This window comes from Empidonax traillii, unplaced genomic scaffold, assembly GCF_003031625.1.
Source record: "Empidonax traillii isolate 1590-97213 ecotype Southwest subspecies unplaced genomic scaffold, ASM303162v1 scaffold205:size1172791, whole genome shotgun sequence".
In the NCBI taxonomy this organism is placed as follows: Eukaryota; Metazoa; Chordata; class Aves; order Passeriformes; family Tyrannidae; genus Empidonax; species Empidonax traillii.
Window position 1 is genome coordinate 1,075,374 of NW_020955398.1, and position 20,476 is coordinate 1,095,849.

General features: G+C 40.2%; 1 protein-coding gene across 1 annotated transcript in view; it reads right to left on the reverse strand.

Moving 5' to 3' along the window:
• Positions 1–264: 264 nt before the first annotated feature.
• RASGEF1B (RasGEF domain family member 1B) overlaps positions 265–20,476 on the reverse strand; it is a 32,152-nt gene continuing 11,940 nt past the window's right edge. The window contains exons 2-14 of the mRNA XM_027887271.1: positions 18,859–19,041; positions 16,881–17,003; positions 13,756–13,893; positions 10,853–11,065; positions 10,679–10,753; positions 9,216–9,311; positions 8,579–8,681; positions 7,782–7,861; positions 6,446–6,541; positions 4,521–4,616; positions 3,189–3,312; positions 2,476–2,548; positions 265–1,296 (exon numbers count right to left, since the gene is read on the reverse strand). Of these exons, the coding sequence (XP_027743072.1) occupies positions 1,272–1,296; positions 2,476–2,548; positions 3,189–3,312; positions 4,521–4,616; positions 6,446–6,541; positions 7,782–7,861; positions 8,579–8,681; positions 9,216–9,311; positions 10,679–10,753; positions 10,853–11,065; positions 13,756–13,893; positions 16,881–17,003; positions 18,859–19,035 (1,419 nt within the window). The 5' untranslated portion in view covers positions 19,036–19,041 and the 3' untranslated portion in view covers positions 265–1,271. The remainder of the gene's footprint in view (positions 1,297–2,475; positions 2,549–3,188; positions 3,313–4,520; positions 4,617–6,445; positions 6,542–7,781; positions 7,862–8,578; positions 8,682–9,215; positions 9,312–10,678; positions 10,754–10,852; positions 11,066–13,755; positions 13,894–16,880; positions 17,004–18,858; positions 19,042–20,476) is intronic.

Here is a 20,476-nt window from a genome sequence, read left to right on the forward strand (position 1 = left end):
CTTTTTTTTTTTTTTTTTTCGCCAAGTATGTACTTCTGCTTTTTGATTTGGCATCCAGGATGATCAACAGCTACGTGTTTGTGGGTTTTTCCCATCAGTTCCTCAGATAGAGTGACCAAGTATTCAGAGCTACTAAAAACTTATTAGGTGTGTAACACAGTGGACTACTTCACAGTCATAAGCATAATCCCTAAAAGCAAACACACAGGAATACTGTTTTGTTCATAGCTGTATTTGAGAAAAAGCCTCTTTTTTAGTTTTTGGCATCTTGCTGTTTCAGTCAAAGTGGATTGTGTTCTCCATTGTCAGCGTTTCAAAAAAGAGCAGTTATAAAAATTACTCAATGAAAACATACTTTCATATTTCAATGCAGTTTGTACACCAGTTTCTCAAAGACTATTCTAGAAAAGTCAGCTTGTTCAAGCTAATACAAGAAGAAAGTCAAGAATGGAAAATTATAGGAACAAAACCATACCATACAGTAAAAATAAGAATGTCCATAACATGAAGTGGTTAGTTGTAAAGAAGTGAACAAAAGAAACAACCTCCCTAGAAATTGCAGAGCTACATAAGTCCTATATTTTTATAGCAGGTGTATTTTCTACCACAGCCTTGATTTTTATTACTATATATTTTTTAAATAACTTACAATAATAATGAGTTTGCCTCCCAGCAGCCAACTCAAAAACATACTGGAAAAAGAAAAAAACCACAGCCACTATGATAGTGGTGGAGAGAAACTCTCCTCAGCAGCCAGTTTGTTGCGTCCAGTCCTTTCCCTTCTCAGCAATCCCAATCAGGCAAACTTCTGGGCTATATTCAGCTTATTAGGAATAGGAAATCTTCAATGCAGGCTTGGGTTTCACTGAAAGGAATGGTGAATATATTTTCCCTTTGTAATCTGCTGCAAACTCGGCAGAGTCCTCATAGCAGCAAGCTCCAGCAAAAATGAAAGGAAAGAATATTCCATCCAGGTGTGAAATGATTCATAGGTGACATCTGAGATCTTCAAAGGATTCTGTCAGCACTGTTCTCAATCAATACTTAAGCCTGAATCACAGCTGAGTGGGCTGTGATTTTATCTCATCTGTCAGATGTGAGAAGCTGCCTGTTTGTTCTTGAGTTAAACTTCTTTCATCTTTGCTGACACACTATCACAACTGACTTGCACATTGTTCATCACTTTGAATGCCACTCAGTGTACAGAAGAATAAACCAAGCCGTGCCCCTTGGTAATCCACATAATGCAGCAACACCAGACATTTTGTGCACTAGACTCTGCCCAGAAGCGCTGACCTGAAAGGAAGAGGGAAATATAAATAGGTAAAGACAATCATTAGAATGATGTAAATCTTCTCAGACAGCTTTGGAGTGCCTACGAAAATGATCCTGTGAAGCTGAGATTTGTGTTACCACAGATTTTCATCTTGCCACCCTTTGTAATGTGGAGTTGTCTGTGCCCTGATGTGAGTAACTTTCTCTGTATCCTCCTCAAAATAAGTGGAATTAATGAAATGCAATTGTTACATCCCCTTGTGATATTCCAGGAAAAACCAACATGGCCTAAGGAGAATCCTTAGGGTTGTGGTGTTTGGTGTCTCTTTGCAGTGCTGCAGAGTGGGTTGAAAGAGTTGGGATGTTATATCCATGTGAACCTCCAGGTGTTAACACACCAGCTGCCTGCAACAGTGACAAGGACATCTGACTAATGGCCAGTTCCTTCAGATATCAGCAGTTTTAAGAGTAAAGGGGAGGTATAGCTTAGGGGTATAAACACAGGCTGTTCCTACATCTGCTTAATTCTCTATCTATTTATGCACCTGACTAGTTTTCTCAGCTGCCATGAATTCAACTGAAAGAAAAAATAAAAAATTAAAATTCAAATGGCAAAGCATGGTCTAAAACAATGTCGTAATGGTTCACGTATCCTTCCATAGCTAGTAAAAATGAAAGACCTGGTTATATTCAACCAGCAGTAGAACAAAAACCAAAAATACAACTTTGCTTACATTTGTTGTTTCCAGTCTGGACTCTAAATTGTTAACTGGTTTCATGAATGCATTTGGCCCAGAGTGATCTTTGTGCAAACCTCAGCCCTGTCTGAAAGGCTGATGCATAAAGGGACACAGTTGCTGTGAAAACATCTGCTTGGAAACCAGCGTTCTTTGTATTGCACTTGTAAGGGGGTAGAGATTGCTTGGAGTTTAGAAAATATTTTTTTCCAACACTGAGTAACACAAGAAATCAAGATACAAAATTACTTTTTCTAATTCCCATTTCCTGAGGGGAAAAAAGGACTGAGGGGTTTTAAGATAAAGACCGATTGTTCTATATTTTTCCAAGAGTCCCAGACTGGTGGAGGGATTTACAACGATACTGTGCTCCATCTGTTGAAACATGTAGTGTGCCATTTGGGTTTAACTGTGTGATGCTTGCTCTGTTTGTTTATTGATCTGGGTAACCTCTGACACAAACCTTAGTGTCTTCCATCTGTCCTTTTCAATGTGATTCTCGGGACTTTCGCTTTCATAGGAAGCCAAGTAAAGTGCTGCAATCAGAAGCAAATACATTATGTCAGGCCTACTGGCGTTTTAGAATTTGCTCTCCCTGAAAAGTGGACTGAGTTAAATGAAGTGGGCATGTATTATCCATCCCTCAGATTAGGGCTCCAGAATCCCATTAGGAAGTATAGCATTGCCTGTAATTGTGTCCAGACCACACTAACAAACTGTGCACGAGAACAAAGACTACCCTGAGGGGCAAAAAAACCCAACTAGTGGAAACTCAAATGCATGAGTAGAAGAAAGCACTCAAAAGGAAAAAAAATTGAGCCCAGGGACACGTTGCTTTGTAAGTAACTAGTGAAGTCCCTGTTTTCTTTCTCGAGCAGCACCCTTTAGTGCAAAGTATCCTGAAAGTCCATGTAAATACATTTCATATGACATTTAGAAGAACCACATCAATTTTTTTCATTCCATTTCAGAGAAAAGGACAATCTTGATTGTCACAGACCACATGCATATAAAAGAAAAATCTTATCTTCTCTGCCATTTGTAAGGGAGAAGGGTTTTTTACTTGCCAGAGATGTCTCAGGACAAAGTCTTTACTATGAGGAAGCCACAACTTAATATGGAAAGAGATTAGGCAGTAGCCAGTGACATCAGACCTGTAGGAAGTCCAGAACTTACCATCATCACTGAAGACTGGGACAGTAAGCAAGTACTGCAGAATCTTCCAATCCCTTTCAAAAGGACACTCCACTTGCTTCCATGTCATAAATTCACTGACTTGTTTTGCCAATTCCCAAAATTTCTGTCAGAATAGAAAACAGAAGAGGTGCTATATGTTGAACTACACTACTTTGAACATTTTTCAAAAAGAGAGAGATCTTGGTTTTGTTTCCAAGCCTTGGACTGTCCCCAGCTTTTAAGATAAGATTGAAAATTATCTAACTCAATAACTCAGCTTCTAACTTTTGTGTTCCTGGTTCAAACTGCTCTAACTTTCTGCTCCTTCACCTTGGTAAAATTGCTGTTACTTATGAACACAAATACAGTAGATCATGAACTGCACTTAGTTTCTTTTCAAGGAGCTGGTAACACTTGTTGTGCCAACCTTTAACTTTGATGAAACTCATGCTTTATGTTTTGCAAAGAAATACTTACTGATTTTCACATCAGAAGTCTCTACTGACATTTCAAAATTCAGATTTTTTTTGTTAGTTAGTTAATCTGAAATATTTTATTTTCTTGCTGGAAATTTATGCCAAAAATAAACCCTCTTCATGTAGTGTGTTGATGTAATTCATTGATAAACTCTTTCAATTAAAGTTTAATATGCCTCAAGTGCACATGGATTCCTTGAGCAAAAAGACATTCCAGATTATCACATAGCCTTGCTTTAGAATCAGGATAATTCAGGTCAATGACTACAAGTGAAATGCACTGTAATTTTGTGTGAATGACCCATGCTTCTTAAAAACTGAAAGTACCAGAAAACAAAGCACTGGGTAATCCACACTGCCGGCTAACAAGCATGAAATCAGAGGCAGAATTACCGGAAGAGAAGAGACTGCTGCTCTATCACTTGTTTCTTCAGAGACTATTTGTGACTTACATGCATGAAAATACTGCCTATATGCCCTGTCAAAGATGGAACTCACCTACTACATGAGCGTTTAAAAAAATAAGCTCTAAAATACTACTTTGAATGATGTTGCCATTAAGTATAATGACTTGCAAATTGAAACACTGAGATGAATTTGTGGACTGGGAAAAAGTTCTGACTCTTTTCCCCACTCAAAATTTATGAATACTGAAAGTTTCTACATTCAGTCAATCTTCAATAAAACTGCTTTTTCCTGACTACCTCCCAGCTCCTCTGAGAAGTAACAGATATCCTCAAATTCCAGTCTAATTTTGCTCTTCCCAGAATCCAGTGGAAGTTGGACAATGGTATGAATCAGTTTTCTGTTAAAAGGGCTGGCCCTGTATCAATACCCCACCCAGTGCTCTACTTACTTCAAAATTGACATGACCATTTGGAAGACGATTGGCACAACCCTCATTGAGGAAGTAAATATCTTTGATCAAGAGGCTGAAGAAAGGTATCACGATCTAAGGAAAGAACAACATTATTCTCAGTCTGGTCCTGAATCAAGACATAATGCTCTACAGAGAAAAATAAAAGGAAGATGGGTGGTACAAAAGATAAGCAAAATACCAAAGGACTAAGACCTCTGTGATATCTCTCTCTCTTACTGCACAAAAAGTTTCTGTTCACTACATTTTAAAATACATGATGCCTCTCCACAAAGAAAGTTCTCCCTTAAATGGCAAGTTAATCCCTATAGTTTTACTTTCATCTTTGTGCCAAACTGTTTCCATTAACTTGAACTCCTTTTGGCAACATAGCTCCCTCAAGATCACAACCAAAGTACCTGTTAGGACTTCGCTGCTTGACAGCTGTGGCTATGAGAGATGTGTTTAGAACAACAATATGCCTAACATTTTGTCTCTATGTCACGTCCCTCTTGTTTTCATTTTTTTGTTCTTCCTTGTAGATTCCAGAAGATAAATGCTCAGAGGTGCCTACTTCTCACGTGTAATCCCTGTAGGGTATCTCATAGTGTAGCTTTCCCTCTTGACAGGATGTGCTTGGTAAATGAGAGGAGATGCATTAAAGCACAGCAGGGAAAATTTGGGGCTAGTAGCATAAATGGTTTTCAAACTACAACTCCCTGAGCTCATGCAAGAAATTGAACTTTGGTACTCGTTGGCTTAAAATGAAGCATTTCCTGCCAAGTGAACAAATCAAAGGGGTTTTCTTTGGAGAACGTTGGAACATTCTCACATTCTTAAAATGGTTCTATTTTAATTTTCATCCTACTAAAATTTTCACAGCTACACATCCTTCTTACGACTGAGGATAAAACAAATACCCCTTATCACTATTTCCATGGAAGACTTCACTGCAGTTTTTCAATAGTTGTAAGTTCTTTCTTTGAAGCCTTAGAACTCACTTTTCTCTGAAAAGAAGTAAGCATCTTAAACTTCTGGTACTTTGAATGATATTTGAACAGATCCTTAGGACTTAGAAAAAAATTCCCTGTTTAACAACAGTATAGACAGCACATAGATTTGCTTCATCTCCCTGGTAGTTCACTCTATTAGCAATAAGATCAGAGTTACTAAACACAGCCCTAATATTATATGCAGTTGATGAGCAACTGCTTCTAAGTGGAGAGCAGCTAGGAAGCTATTTGGCTCCTTTCCACAAGAACTGCAACTGAGATTCTGCATTAATGTATGACAAAATAGAGTTTATTTCTCAAAAGCTAATTTATTTTAAGACTAAAGAAAAATACCACCTCTATTAATGCGTAGTTCACAGTCACCCTTGAACCTGGAAGGTGGATTTTAACTCAGTGGATTGCACAAAGACTTGATTTATGTCACCATTCCCACTAAAAAACCTTAGAGTATATTTAAAGTCCATCTAAAGACTATAATACAGGAAGGGGATTCCACACCTCTGTTTAGATTTAAGTTTTAGAAAACCTTTTCTGGGCAAGTTTTAAAGTTTTTCCACCCTAAGCCATAAATCACTTAAAATTTAGCACAAGTAGCAGCTGTAAGAACAAATTACTAGCAACCTCATTTCCATTTGTTTTACTGGTTTGTGAGATAGAGTTCTCTGTCAAAAAAAAAAAAAAAAAAAAGAGCTGAGGCAATATATACTACACTTACTTTATTTAAACAATCAAAGCGATCATTTAATGTCTGCAGCTTTGTCAGCACCCAAGTGGACTGGCAGCCCTGAGACACTTTTTACAACCCCACCAGAGGCAGAGTTGCTTAGAGTCAGACTTCCAAGATAAAAGTTTACCATGCAACGTAACAAGCGCATTTCATTTTGCCTCCTGCCAAGTCATTTGTAAACATACCTTCTCTCTGTTGCTATGAGCTGTCAGGGACCTTTGAGTGGCTCCACGCAGAGCAGTTCGGTAATTATAAAAATTGCTAGAAGGGTCCATCTGATGCTACACGGCATGAAGGAATTTAAATAATGAGATATCACCACACACAATCCTTTTTGAATTGAGCAAGTATTTTAAAAAGGAAAAGGTCTTCTGAACAGCACCCCCAATACAGCTTTTTAGAGGACTGTGGTATCTCTTTATCTGTTCATTTGATCAGAAGAGAATCTTATTTTAAAAAAATGTTCACTCAGCACAACAAGGGATCCAATACAAGACAGGGGCAGGAAAGAAAAGGCAGGCTTGATGGACCTTCTTTCTCTCTCTCTCTCAAAAAAAAAGGTAGTTCAACTTTAATTCAGAATTCGAATTCATCAGTTGGCACTAATATTCTGCTCTTCCTAACATGCAGCTTTCTCAGAGCTGATCCATTTGCAATGGTAAAATAAGATCAGACACCTAAAGCCGGTAATGCCCCCATCTCACAGCTCACCTTCATGACTGGGATGACTGCATGGCTCACAAAGCATGACTTTAACCATCCTAGTCCAGCCTGCATAATTGGGTCAAAGGAAACAGGGCTGCAATCCTGAGCTGTGCAGCCACCCTTAACGCAAGGAAGGTTATTTCCCACCCAAGGGTGCGGGAAGGAAGTGTGAGGCAGCTACAGTGATCCAGTTTTAAACTGTCACCAGAACACAAGTCAGATCTCCTGATGATATTAATAAATATTTCATGCTTGTGTCAAGTACAAAACATTACACTACCTTACTAATAAATAACCTGAATTAACTGACTGTCATTTACAGCAGGATAATTAGGTGGCTGGCAAATAATCTCTTGGGTAAATCACAAACACATACAGTGCTGCATCTACATGATCTTTGACCAAGTTCTCTACCATCTGAAGGTAACTGTCAATCAATTAATTCAAGACAAATCCCTCTGAAAGTGCAAGGCAGCTGCCTTACTTGATTTTCAAAGGCAGAACTGCATAAGGTCCATCTACACAATCCCTCTCAAATATATCTCCCTTTAAAGGATTTACCTACTTTTTTTTTCATAATTCTTAGGAGATGGGTTTGGAAATTAAAAAATCTAAACAAGCAAACTTCAGTTTCTTTCTTCAAAATCAAAAGAGCAGGAGTCAGCTGGACAATTCTTATTACATCTTCTAGAATTTCCACTAACAGCACAAATATCCAAAATTAAACATGTCATAATGAAGACAAACTTGTATTTTGGAGCAGTTAGAAATAGAATGCTATTAATAGTCCCCTGTCCAAATATTAGCCAAACTTACCTCAAGAATATCAAATTTGTCTGTCTTCACTTTAGCCCAGGTTTTCTTTAATCGAGACACAGGACTCATGTTCATGCCAGCTTGATGTAAGAGAAAAAGGTTGTTGGAGTATTATAAGAAAAATCTTTCAAGTAGCTAGAACTAGTAAGTATTTCTAAAGCAAAAAACCTATTAACAGTAACAAATATTTTTAACAGAGCTATTCAAGAAACTGAACTCTTTAAATTCCAAGACAACCTTGGAAACAAAATTTACATCTCTTACAGAATGAAAGCTCTGAAAAAATGCTATGATATTATTTAATATGGATTTGATAAAACATGAGTATACATTAGGAAAGCTCAAATGAGTGTTCACAACACCATCTCTTACATGCTTCATGGAAAATGACACATAACTATGAAGTTTCTGCATTTCAAATTAAAACAAATATTCCCAACATTTTCCTATCAGATGTAAAGAGCTGAGAAATTTTTAACCCACTAGGATTTTTAAGATACGATAGAAATTATGGAAGACATCAATTCTCAATATTACAGGAAAAGTTACCATTTCAATTTAGCACTGAAGTTGGTTATAAATAGTGGGGATTTAAATCTCTCAACAGTTGCAATGAAAACTTTGGTTTTGAGTAATTTATAATACACGGTATTACAACAGTCTTGAGCAATTCTTCACCACTTTCCCTCCCAACTTCACGCTGCTGACCAAGCCAAGCAGCAGACTTTTGTGTAAAGCACTGTGTTTCCTTTATCCAGATTCAAACAGGGACACAATATCTCAGTACACATACTTACAAATAATAGCCATTAAGGAGTTAAAGTTGCCAATGTTAAAACATTCCCGTGCCACATCAATGAAATATTCTATCACTCTTGCTCTGTGCTTCTTCTTCACGTGCTGCAAGAGATGACATTACAGTGTTATGCTCAGCAGGAAACAGGGCGCTCTGACACATCCCCAGAAGAAACATCCCTGTTAAAAGTCTTTTCCACGTGTACCACAGCCTCACACTATCCTTTACATGTAGAGAAACTCACACTATTGTGTTCAAAAGCATTACGGACAGCAAAGATGATCCAGATGCCAGGCAGGTAGAGAGCAAGGACAAGAGTCAAAGAGGCTCTGCCAAGAAGAAGGATATGAGGAACAGAAGAACAAGGGGCTTTCACAGGAGAGAACTGCAGGCCAGATGCACTCCTGTACCAAGAAGAGCTAACCCAGCATAACATCACCACTGTGCCACAGGAACAAGGCTGAGACACCAGTACAATGCTGAAAACACTGAACTTATTTCCTCTTCAGAGGAAGTCAGGAAGTGAAAAAGTACAGAGCTGAGAGAATGAAAAGTTCAAAAGGTGCCAATTCTAAAAAGGCTTCACAGTTTTAGATAACTAGACTAAACAAAACCTTTTAGCACAAGTCCTTACTCACCATACAGATTTCTGTTGCAACTAAGTAACTGAGCCTGTTAAACCATTCCACATAGGCTTCGAGATTCCGAGTCTTCTTTTGATCTCCATAGCAGCTCTACAGACAGGAGAAAAGTAGTAACTTTTACTGCAATTTTTGTCTTTTCCCTGAGAGACCTTTTGGCTTTCTGCCTTGCCATTCCCAAACATTGTCAAACAAACAGGAATAACTCATTTACCCAAAGTGACAAAAAACTTAGAGGGAAAGCAGCAGTGGTAGCATGTGAGCATGTATATCTTCTTTCTGAGCTGTTGGCCCAGTAAAGCACTTCAGCAGGCATGTGGAATCCATCATATGCTTTAAGTCCTACCGGGATGCTTCAAGGACTTAGGATAGACTTATGCAAATAATAAAAGCTAAGTATCTGCTTAAAGCTTCCTTGAATATGAACACTGTTTCAGTCCTTACTCCTGTCCCACACAGGAATACACAGAAACACAACATTATGCTCTCTGCAAGTGCAGAAGGAAAGCAGAGGCCAGGCCACTCTATGGGCACATTATGTTCAGCCGTTGATGACAAGTTAACATACTGCATCCTAACTTTGGGAGATTAGCTCTACCATTTTGATTGGATTATCCCTTTCATGACCAGTGCTATTCTGTAGCATCTCAGAATCATTACCACACAACAATTCAGGGTTGCCTAAAAAGGGGTAGACAGCAGTTTTAGTGATCTCTATATACAAAATCATTGTCAGAGACCATCTGACTGAATATCAAATTGTAAACTTGTGTCACTCTATTCTGTTTGTCAGTTTTAAGGAGGTCAGTTAATTCAAGTTTTAAAGAACTGACTTCGGCACAGTTTACTTACAGAGTATAAGTCATCTTCAAAAACATAGAAAACCAAGTCATCTTGCAAATAGCACTCAAGGAGATGACAACTCTATCACGGCTAGTTAAAACCACTGCATTTTTGCCCTTCGTATCACATGGATCTAGAGCTCACTGCCCTCTTTCTGTGGTGTATGCCCTACTTGCAAATTGCCCCACTTGCCAATTTGCTGCAAAGAGTTCAGTTTAGTAAGAAGAAAAATGGATGTTGAAAATGAGTAATGCAAAAGCAAAAGTTAAACTCAGCCTCTTCCAGCTGTAGACCACATAGGTGACCTGGAGAAAACATTCACAGGATAAAGTTCTCCCTTAGCTGAAGTCAGAAAAGACAGCAAATGTGTTTTTGTGGTTTTTGTTTCAAAAAGTCAATTTGTTGGCTGAGTTCTGGAGCTCTAGGAGTTGTCCTCCAGAAAGAAAAAAACATTAACAAAATGTTTAAGTGGAATACTAAAGCCTTTTCCTTATAAAGCTTGGTTCTACTGGTCCTCATTTATTGCTGGACCTCACTTCCAGCTCATGATGCACCTGAGTGAGCTCCATGATGTTAAATGCTGCCTTTCAGAGTTGCACCAAGTCTGCTCCAATTACCTTGTCATTATTCAAAGGATCCTTTTGCACAAACGCCTGGATAAATTCTTCTGGTCCAATATAATTGAGTCTCTCCTAAATAAAGCACAGAAGCAGCCAAGTCATATCCCACATTAACCTGTGCTTCAAATAGAGGGGAAGGATGAAATCATACTTGGAAGCATAACAACTCACAAGCTCTATGTGTGTCAGCTGCTGAGCTAACACGTAGGGATCATTGCAGACTGTGATTATGTCCCTCTGGATGGACTGGGGCTTGGTCTTCAGAACCGTGAGGCGATCTGTGGATGTGGCATCGATTTTTGCGAGCACTTCCTCGTACTGGCTGACAGCAGCGAGCTTCCGGATCAGGTTCTGGAGGAGCTGCTGTACATTCTTCCGATACATCTGTTATGACAATAAACAATCAGGAGACATTTTCACAATGTGAGAAAATAGTATTAAAGACTGCATGACACCAAAACAGATGGATGCTGATGCCTGTATTTGCTGTCAAGATAAGCTCTACTATGTGATTTTTGTAATAGCAGCATTTCATCAGACCAAAAGGAATCCAGGATTTAAATAGTGATTGTCTCACAGATTCAATACTGAAGCAGTTGGTTCAAGGAACAGTAGAAAAGATGTGCACAATCCACTTCCTGAAAAGTGTCACCAACGAGTGGGGGAAAATACAAGAAATGAACATGCTCCATCTTCTCTTGCTGAAAACCACAGGGAAAAAAAAAATATGTGGCCATTCAGTGATTAATTAAGGCCTGCTTTTCTCTGGAGCAAATCAAGACCAGTTTCACCAAAGTCAGAGTTAAAACCTGCAGTGAATCTGAGAAAAAGGAGAAGATAATAGAACCATCTCTTTATTCTCTCGCCTTTCCAGGCCTTTCCATGTAGCAGTTTAAGTTAACAGAAGAGACAAAGGAGGGGCAGGACTCAACTCTTAAGCAGACAGATCTATGTAACCAAGGCGGTTACTCTCCCAGATTCCACTTACCATCCTAAAGCCATTAAAGCAACACATAAGTGGCTGCAAAAAGGATCATCCAAAATCTATTGGCAGCACACTACAGTGTGATCAGTTCAAAGCAGCGATGAACTTTATTCCGATGAACTTGCCATTTCCCTCCAGAGCTTTATCCAAAAATGTTTGGATTTTTTGTTTTTGTTTTTGTTTTTTTTTAAGAAGCAATAGGTTATCATGGTGAGCCATTTTAGTTGTATTCTTACTGACAGCTCTTAATAGTACCAGAGTTCAATAATTCAGGAAGTGGAATAAGAAGCTACAAGCAAAAGAGCAATAGTGAACAGGCATAGGAAACATTGATTTTTTTGGATCCTTTAAGGTAACAACTCACACAAATCCAAGCAATCTGTAGAAAAAGCAAGGTCAAGGAAATTGCCATTTACTGTTCCAAGCAGTTCACAATAGAACGAGTCAATTTACTGCAGCGCTTGCTTTCCCTTTGTCTTTCTGAGGAAACTTCAAAGTCAAAACCCCCTCAAAGCTAGACCTAGAAAAGATTTACAGCTCTCTGTCAGAGTAAGATTGCTCCCTAGTGCTCATTTTCTAGCAGTTTTGTACATCTGTCTTTCCCCTCAATAGATTATTTCACAGTTTAAACTGCCTGTATTACCAGAAACTTCACTGTAGGCAGCCCTTCACTCATCTCATTTCACTCTTGCATCCACTAACTCAACTTACTCCAGGCTAAACAGTTCTTTCTTTTTGTGCCAATGGGTATTTTTCAAGTGGGTGTGAGTCCTCAATCTTACTACTTTTTCTGGAAGTGAACTTTAGTTTCTTACCTTCCTATTAAGAGTACCGATAAAAAAAGTAACAGTAGAGGAGCACTGTACAGGGAAAGAGGTCTTCTGGCACACCCACAGTGAAGGCAAACCTATTGCCTCTTCACTGTTCAAAGCTCCCTGTAGCTATCTTGCAGCAACTCTCAGCTTGCCCACCAAATTCAATCTCCTCTTCATTTATATTTCATGCTGTGTCTCACTCTCGTCTCATCCTCTTTCATCCCTCCCCACTTTCACAACATCAAAATGTATTTCAGCTTCCAAATTCCCTTTAGGTTTATTCTCTTCCATCCTTGTTTACAGCCTCTCAAGATCTCCCCGGGCCTTTGGCAGTACTCTCAACTCCTCCCAGCTCTTACCTACATGCTTGTTAACGTGGTGTTTGCTGCCTCTTCCATATCTTTATTCAAAAGCTTACATAAGGAACACCAGTCCTGAAGAACACTGGAAACACGATGCCATTTAGCAATCAGTCTTTGTGTTTATAGTTCTTCCAAATGCCACTCCACTGTCCTTTGTAATCTTACTATTATGTCAGCTACACAGGATCTGCTTTATTGAAACCTTGTTAATCGCCTTTCCATTAAGTCTTGGCTTTTGGCTGAGTTTGTTTCAGTACTTAAAAGACAATAATCAGTTAAGCATCAAAATATTTCATAATACCTCCAATGGAACTTTCAGCTGAAAAGTGGGAATTACTTAGAAAAAGGTCAAGTGATTTCCTTGTGTGCTTCACCTAGGGGAAGGAATGTGACAGCTTTCCTCTGAGTCCATAGCTGATGCTTTAAGCTCAAGACAATTCTTCCTGGCCTGGTTTTCTTTTAGAAACTTTTCCCCTAACCTGTTATGAACTTTTTCATTGACCTACAGGTCAAAGGCCGAATTCCAACACACCTTACTTACATAAATAGAAGAAATTATCACCATGGATAGGGATTTCTCAGATATGCAAGGCTTCCAGGTGTCTTAGCTAGCTTCTTCCAAGTAGAATCACTAAAATGACAAATGCTAACATCCATCAAATATGGAATTACGTTATGGGCTTAGGGATGAGGAGAACCTTGCCCATGCTTTGAAAGAGATCTGTTTATGCTGTGTAGTTTCTTCCCAGGCTTAGGTGCCAGACAGAACTTTTTGCTTACCAGCACCTTCACAGTAAGTTAGCTTAACCACCCAGAGCCATACCATGTTATTAACAGCAACAAACCTGCAATATCAAAGCAGTAAAAGGAATGCCTTTTTATCCAATAACTTTGTGTATACAGACAACTTACCTCATCCCCACTGGCTATTCTTTGTGCCAACTCCTTTAAGTTCCTCATCATTCTTTCATCTCGGAAATCGTAAGGAAAAGTCTCTGTCCATTCAGTCAATAACTGTAGGATTTTCGGTGCAATTTTTTGCATCCAGTTCTATTTGAAAACAGTAGGAATGTTACATGTAACAGTAATGCAGCAAATATCTAACTCAAAGGAAATAGAATTCCATCCTGAAGGATACTGTGGAGCATAAAGGTATAAATGTCAGTTAAATTTTTAGGCTTAATTTAATTCAGCATTGGATCACAGGCCAGAGTCAATAGCCATGGAGGCTAGTGAAGAGACACTCATTGGATTAACTGACCTGGAAATTAGGCCTCAGGTAGGTGGAAACCTTAGGATGACCCCTCATTATCTGGAGTGTCTCAGTGCAAGACATTTATTAGTCTTTCAATAACTCATGACTGTCAACAATGAAAATGATATGTTTCAGTTCTGCCAAGACTTATGCACATCCTGCACCATACACTGAGCAACCTGTTTACGAAGAGGTAAGGGCTGGTGGGAGATATGGTGGTCGGAGGCTGTCTTAGGCAAAGTGGCCACAAAATGATTTTAGATTCTCAGTGAAGTAAGGAGTAACAAAACCTGTACCTTGGACTTCCAGAGGATGGAGTTTGGCTTGTTCAGGACACTGCTTCAGAGAGTCCCTGGGAAACAGTCCATAAAAACAAAGGGGTCCAGGAAGGCTGGACATACTTTAAGAAGGAAATCTTAAAGACACAGGAGCAGGCTGTCCCTAAGTGCTGAAAGAAGAGTTGGTGGGGAAGAAGACCAACCTGGCTAAACAGGGGGCTTTTGCTGGAACTCAAGGGAAAAAAAGGGTGTATGATGTTTTGAAGAAAGTGGAGGTAACTCAGGAAGAGTACGAGCATGTCACTAGGTCATGTAGAAAAAAAATTAAAAAGGTGAAAGCTCAGCTAGAACTCAATCTGGTCACTGCTGTGAAAGATAATAAAAAGTATTTTTATGAATACATTAACATCAAAAGGAGGGCCAAGGAAAATCTCCATCCTTTATTGGATGTAGAAAGGAATATCGTCACCAAGGATGAGGAAAATGCCGAGGTACTTGATGGCTTCTTTCCCTGAGTCTTCAACAGAAAGACTGATTATCCCCAGGGCAGCCACCCTCTGAGCTGGTAGAGAGGGATGGGAAGCAGAATAGACCCCCTGCAATCCAGGAGGAAGGAGTGACCTGCTGTGCCACTTTGACACACACAAATCTATGGGACTGGATGGGATTCATCCAAGGGTACTGAGGGAGCTGGTGGAAGAGCTCACCAAGCCACTTTCCATCATTTATCATCAGTCCTGATTCACCAGGGAGGTCTCAGATGACTGGAGGCTGGCCAGTGTGATGTCCATCTGCAAGAAGGGTCAGAAGGAAGATCTGAATAACTACAGGCTTGTCAGCTTGACCTTGGAGCTAGAGAAGGTTATGGAACAGATTATCCTGAATGTGATCACATGGCACATAAAAGACAACCTAGGAAACAGGCCCAGCCAGCATTACTTTTAGGAAAAGCAAGTCCTGTCGGACCAACCTGATTTTCTTCTATGACCAGATGACCTGCTTGGTGGATGAGGGAATGGCTGTGGATGCAGTTGATCTGGACTTCAGCAAAGCCGTTTATACTGTATCCCATGGCATTCTCCTGAAAAAGCTGGCAGCCCATGGCTTGGGCAGGTACACTTTTTGCTGGGTTAAAAACTGGCTAGATGGCCGGGCCCAGAGAGTGCTGGTGAACCTGCTGCATCCAGTTGGTGTCTGTTCACCAGTGGTGTTCTCCAGGGCTCAGTTCTGGGGCCAGTCCTGTTTAGTATATTTATTGATGATCTGGATGAGGGGATTGAGTGCACTCACTGCCTGTAGGAAAAGGACCTGTGGGTGCTGGTCGACAGCAGCTGAACATAAGCCAGCACATGCCCAGGTGGCCAAGAAAGTCAATGGCATCCTGGCCTTTATCTAAACCAGTGTGGCCAGAAGGACCATGGCAGTGAATTGTCCTCCTGTCCTCGGCACTGGTGAGGCCACACCTGGAGTGCTGTGTCCAGTTCTGGAACCTAACTACAAGAAAGACACTGAGGTGCTGGAGCGAGTCCAGAGAAGGGCAAAGGAGCTGGTGAAGGGTCTAGGGGGTATGTCCTCTGAGGAGCAACTGAGGGAGCTGGGGTTGTTTAGTCTGGAGAAAAGGAGGCTCAGGTGAGACCTCATCATTCTCTACAACTACTTGTAGCAATGTGGAGGTTGGCCTCTTCTCCCAGGCAATGAGTGACAGGATGAGAGCAAATGGCCTCAAGACGTGCCATGTTCAGGTTGGACATCAGGAAGAATTTCTTCACAGGGTGGCTAAGCATTGGAAGGGGTTGCTGAGGGAAGTGGTGACTCCACCATCCCTGGACATGTTCAAGAAATGACTGGATGCAGCACTTAGTGCTCTGGTTTAGTAGACAAGGTGGTGTTCAGTCAAAGGTTGGACTTGCTGATCTTGGAGGCCTTTTCCAAACTTAATGATTCTATGATTCTACAAATTATTCAAGTATCTTCATTTCATTTGTGTAATTTTCTACTGGGGTGGAGGTGACACACAAAAACCTCTGCATTCCCATGCAAAGGGGCCAGCAATCTAAGCCACTCTGCAAAGAGTGTAGCAAGAAATGTAGCTTAAGCATGCAAGACATGTCAGAGTAATTCCCACTGATGTGCTTAACTCATCTTTCTGTCTTTCCAACATTTTGGCATTATATGTCAAGACATTCAGAACCCTGAAAGAAAAGGAACCACTGCAGGGCCAGTACAGGATACTTCATAAACAGGAAGCACTTTTGTTTTGAGCCCATGTATTGGTAAAACAAACAGTGCAGCAGAAGCAACAGCCTTCATGGAGGACAGGCTGAGGAGTGTGGAAATTTCCCATGAATGTCAGTGAATAAAGCATCAAATTCTACATGCTTGTGTCATATTTTCAATCTGTTTAATCCTACTGAGGCCTCTCTTGAGTAGGAACATTTTGCCTTGGGCAGGGTAGGGACATTTGACTGGAACTGACAGGAGTCTCTGAGAGTGTGGGATCTTACCTTGTCCAGGCCAGGCTCACTAAGTCTCTGTTGCTCAACGCACAGGTGGCAGACTTTGGCCATGAGCTCATATGGATGCATGAACAGACGTGAACTGAGAAGGAAGGTGAAGATGTACGTCCTCTGCAAACAAGAGGAAGACAGAGAAAGGGATAAATTACCTCCGTTTTGATATTTTCTCAACATGTGCTCCTAACAAACCTGTTCCCAGTACTTTACTACCTGCAGAAGAAAGCTCTGCATGTGGCTGTGCCAAAAGCAACTACTAGAGAAGTAAGCACTTAGCACTGCTCCAGAATCAGTGTTATAAGCTTGTGCTTGAGCCAAGTTATACAAGATATAACCAAAACAAGGCAGGGCAGGGGTAGTTTAGCTCTCCTATTGCACACAGCCTTATTGCAAGCTTATTATGTGAAATTACTTGGAATTACATTTCAACTCATCTTCTCTTGCTCTACAGTAAACCTTTGTGAAAGCCATTACCAGATTACATAACTCTTTCTAGCCTAACAATGGAGTAACATTCATGCTGCAAGTCCAAGCTACTTAGAACACCAACAGAGAAATATTGCTTGCTTCCACACTGCAAGTGAAATTAAATACTCTTCAGAAAAAGAACAAAAAAAGGTGCCAGTTGAGCAGATTGTTCGGCCGACTCAATTTTGACACACACACCATCTTTACTATGCTATGTTTGCCTGTCTAACCTCGGTAAACTGCACACCATGAGCTTGTACTTCCTTTAAGAATCCCCAGTTACTCTCATTTCTCATGGTACTGCTTGTCTCATTAGTGAAAGTGGAGGGAACCACAAAGCTTAATTTTACAGAATAAAAACTAGTAACTCTTTCTGAAGTTACAAGGAAAGGCTCTTTTTATTTTTCTCTAGTTTCCATATGCCATATATCTCACTCATCGTGAGATGGATATTCAAAATATCCATTCCACTCTCCATTCCAATATCCTCTATCTATTCCGCATTGCCAGTAGTTAAATATCTATGGCACCCACAAGAAAGATTCTACAATGTTCCAGATCCAGGAACTTAGAATAAATGATCATGTTTGACCAAGGAGTGTCTAAATTGCTACATATTTAAAGTTTACATTAAGCATTATTGCATAAGAACTAGCATAAGCACAGTCCTGTACTGCTGCTAATTCTGACCCAAGTTAAAAAAGACACTGTCTTTGGAAACGTGAGTAGATCTATGACAGAGGCTGAATATAATCAGAGTTATGTCTTCAGAATGAGCCCTTCAACAAGCAGAGATGCAGTTTCATCATCCCTCGGACATAACCAACTGCCCCCCAGCCACCTTTTGACATCATTCTTTTTTATATTCTTTTCTAATAATTATATAAAACATCTCAATGCACGGATATGTCTAGATAGGCCAAAAATTCTCATATGGCAAACGTCCTACTCTCACATTCAGCCTTTGTTGATTCCCAACGGTGCGGTACTAGTTCAACATTTCCATTTCATGATACACGTGGATCTCAGATGAGCAATGTATTAAAAACTGTTTGGTTTTGAAATAAATACTTTCATCCTGTCATGCTGGTGGTCATGCTTCTCTCCTCAACTTGCCTGACAGATTTTTAAGGGTCAGTGGTACACACAATCCATTAAACAGTAAGCCAGTCTATGCTTATATTATATAAATTATATTACTAAATATTATAATTTTATATACACATATAAATAAATTATAATAATAAAAATTATAAATGGCTCACCAGAGTTGTGTATCTTATAGCAGAAGTAATACAGAATCAGACTTGCTAGGTTAGGTGAGTTATTGCATGTCGCACTCACATAAAACATATATTTATCCTATTGTTGTTGATCAGTCACTTGAACCCCTTTCCTTAGCAATTTGATGTGACACATTCTGTTTTTCCTGCACGTGACAGTTCCACTTTAGGAAATGCATCAGGTCAAGCCATATATTTAGCTGGATGCATACACTTACATCAGGATAGTAGTCGACATTGGGTACTAAGTGCTGAATAAGAGCTTCCAGAGACCCAGACAGGAGATTGTTGTCATGATAGCAGAGCCCTCCACAGTTGTCTTCTTTTGACTGATACAGGTTCCTGTTGTAGCCGCTGCTGTCAAACATTACTGCAAAGGGAGGTGTCTGTGGCATCTTTCCCTGAGGAGACACACAAGAGAGATAAAGGATAATTCACAGAATGTATAATGTAAGAGGCTTTCTACTCTCCAGAGACAGTACTGTGCTAGGAAGGAAACACAGTGTCACACCATGGGTTGCTTGCACACAGTAGTAAAGACTGTACTGTTTTCAAGCCTGTGCACATTTCTCGGGAAAGGGCCTATCACAATTGCCAGGTGCTGCTTTTATAACTTGTTGTTTTTTCATTAAATGACAGGTAAGGCATCAGGGTTAAGAGTTAGAAGGAGTGTACAAGAATCCTGACAGGTTTTGGGAACTCAGACTTCCTATAAAGATTTTGGCATAATGTTCATTGACAACTCTGGGCAAATCCTGAAAATAGCTACTGCTGAAGAGCACCCATCTGATAGGGAAGCATGTTCAGGCTGTCACAGGCTGACACACCCCCAGCCGGTGCAGAGGGAGAAAGACTGAAGTGAAGCCTCGAAGAGGTTATGTGAGAGGAAAGCCTCCTTATGCAACACTACAGCCTTGTAATTGCAATCAAAAACTCCCATTTCCCAACTCCACCCTGGCAAATCACTGCTGGGTTTTTCCAATTACACTGACAGGTGTGACCCAGGCTAAAGCCTGACGCTTCAACACATCTGCTCCACCTACTCTCTGAGTGGCTCTACAGACATTTGGAAAAATATGCCTGTGTATAGGTTGCTTACCAGTGTTGTCCAAGTCCAACAATGATATAAAAGCTTAGAGCAGACTCAGAGATCTGTTAAACCTTCTCCCCAAATTCTGTGCAAATGTGAAAAATCCAGCCCTGTGTTTTCCAGCTTAAGGAAAAATAAAGCAATTACTCATCAGTCTGCATTTCAGTGCCTGTGGAATAAAAATGTCTTACCAAGGAAAAGATCAGTCAGTGCTACAGGCTGTTCAGTCATCCAGAGTAGTGGGTGGGCAGCAAAGGGACTTACGACCACCCAAGAGCTCTTTTGGTGATACAGTATGTGAAAAGGCCAAAAGATAAAATCTCTCTGATTACTCGAGTGTTGAATTATAAACTCCTTCCTTCTCCTTCCTTCTCCTTCCCTCTCCCCTGCCTTCTGGGAATAGCAGCTCTTGTCAGTTTAAGGAACTTAGGTGGTATAGCCCCTACAGTAAGCTAAGTTCGTGCCCGGTTTTAACCCCAAATATGTGCTGTTTTTAACTCTACTACAGCAGTTCCTGGGCTGTGGGTGCTAAAGGGCATTCAGGGAGCGGACAGATAAACCGCAAAAAGGTATTGCACATTGCCTCCCATCCTCCCCACAACTACTGGACAAAGGAGGTCAAACTGAGAAGACAATATCCACAGGCTGCTGTGCTCTGTGTTGATAGAGCGTGTGCGTGTGCTTGAGAAAAGCATTAATGCCCCTGAGCCATCATTGTAAGTGCAGATGCTGTTCCTTTTCTCTCC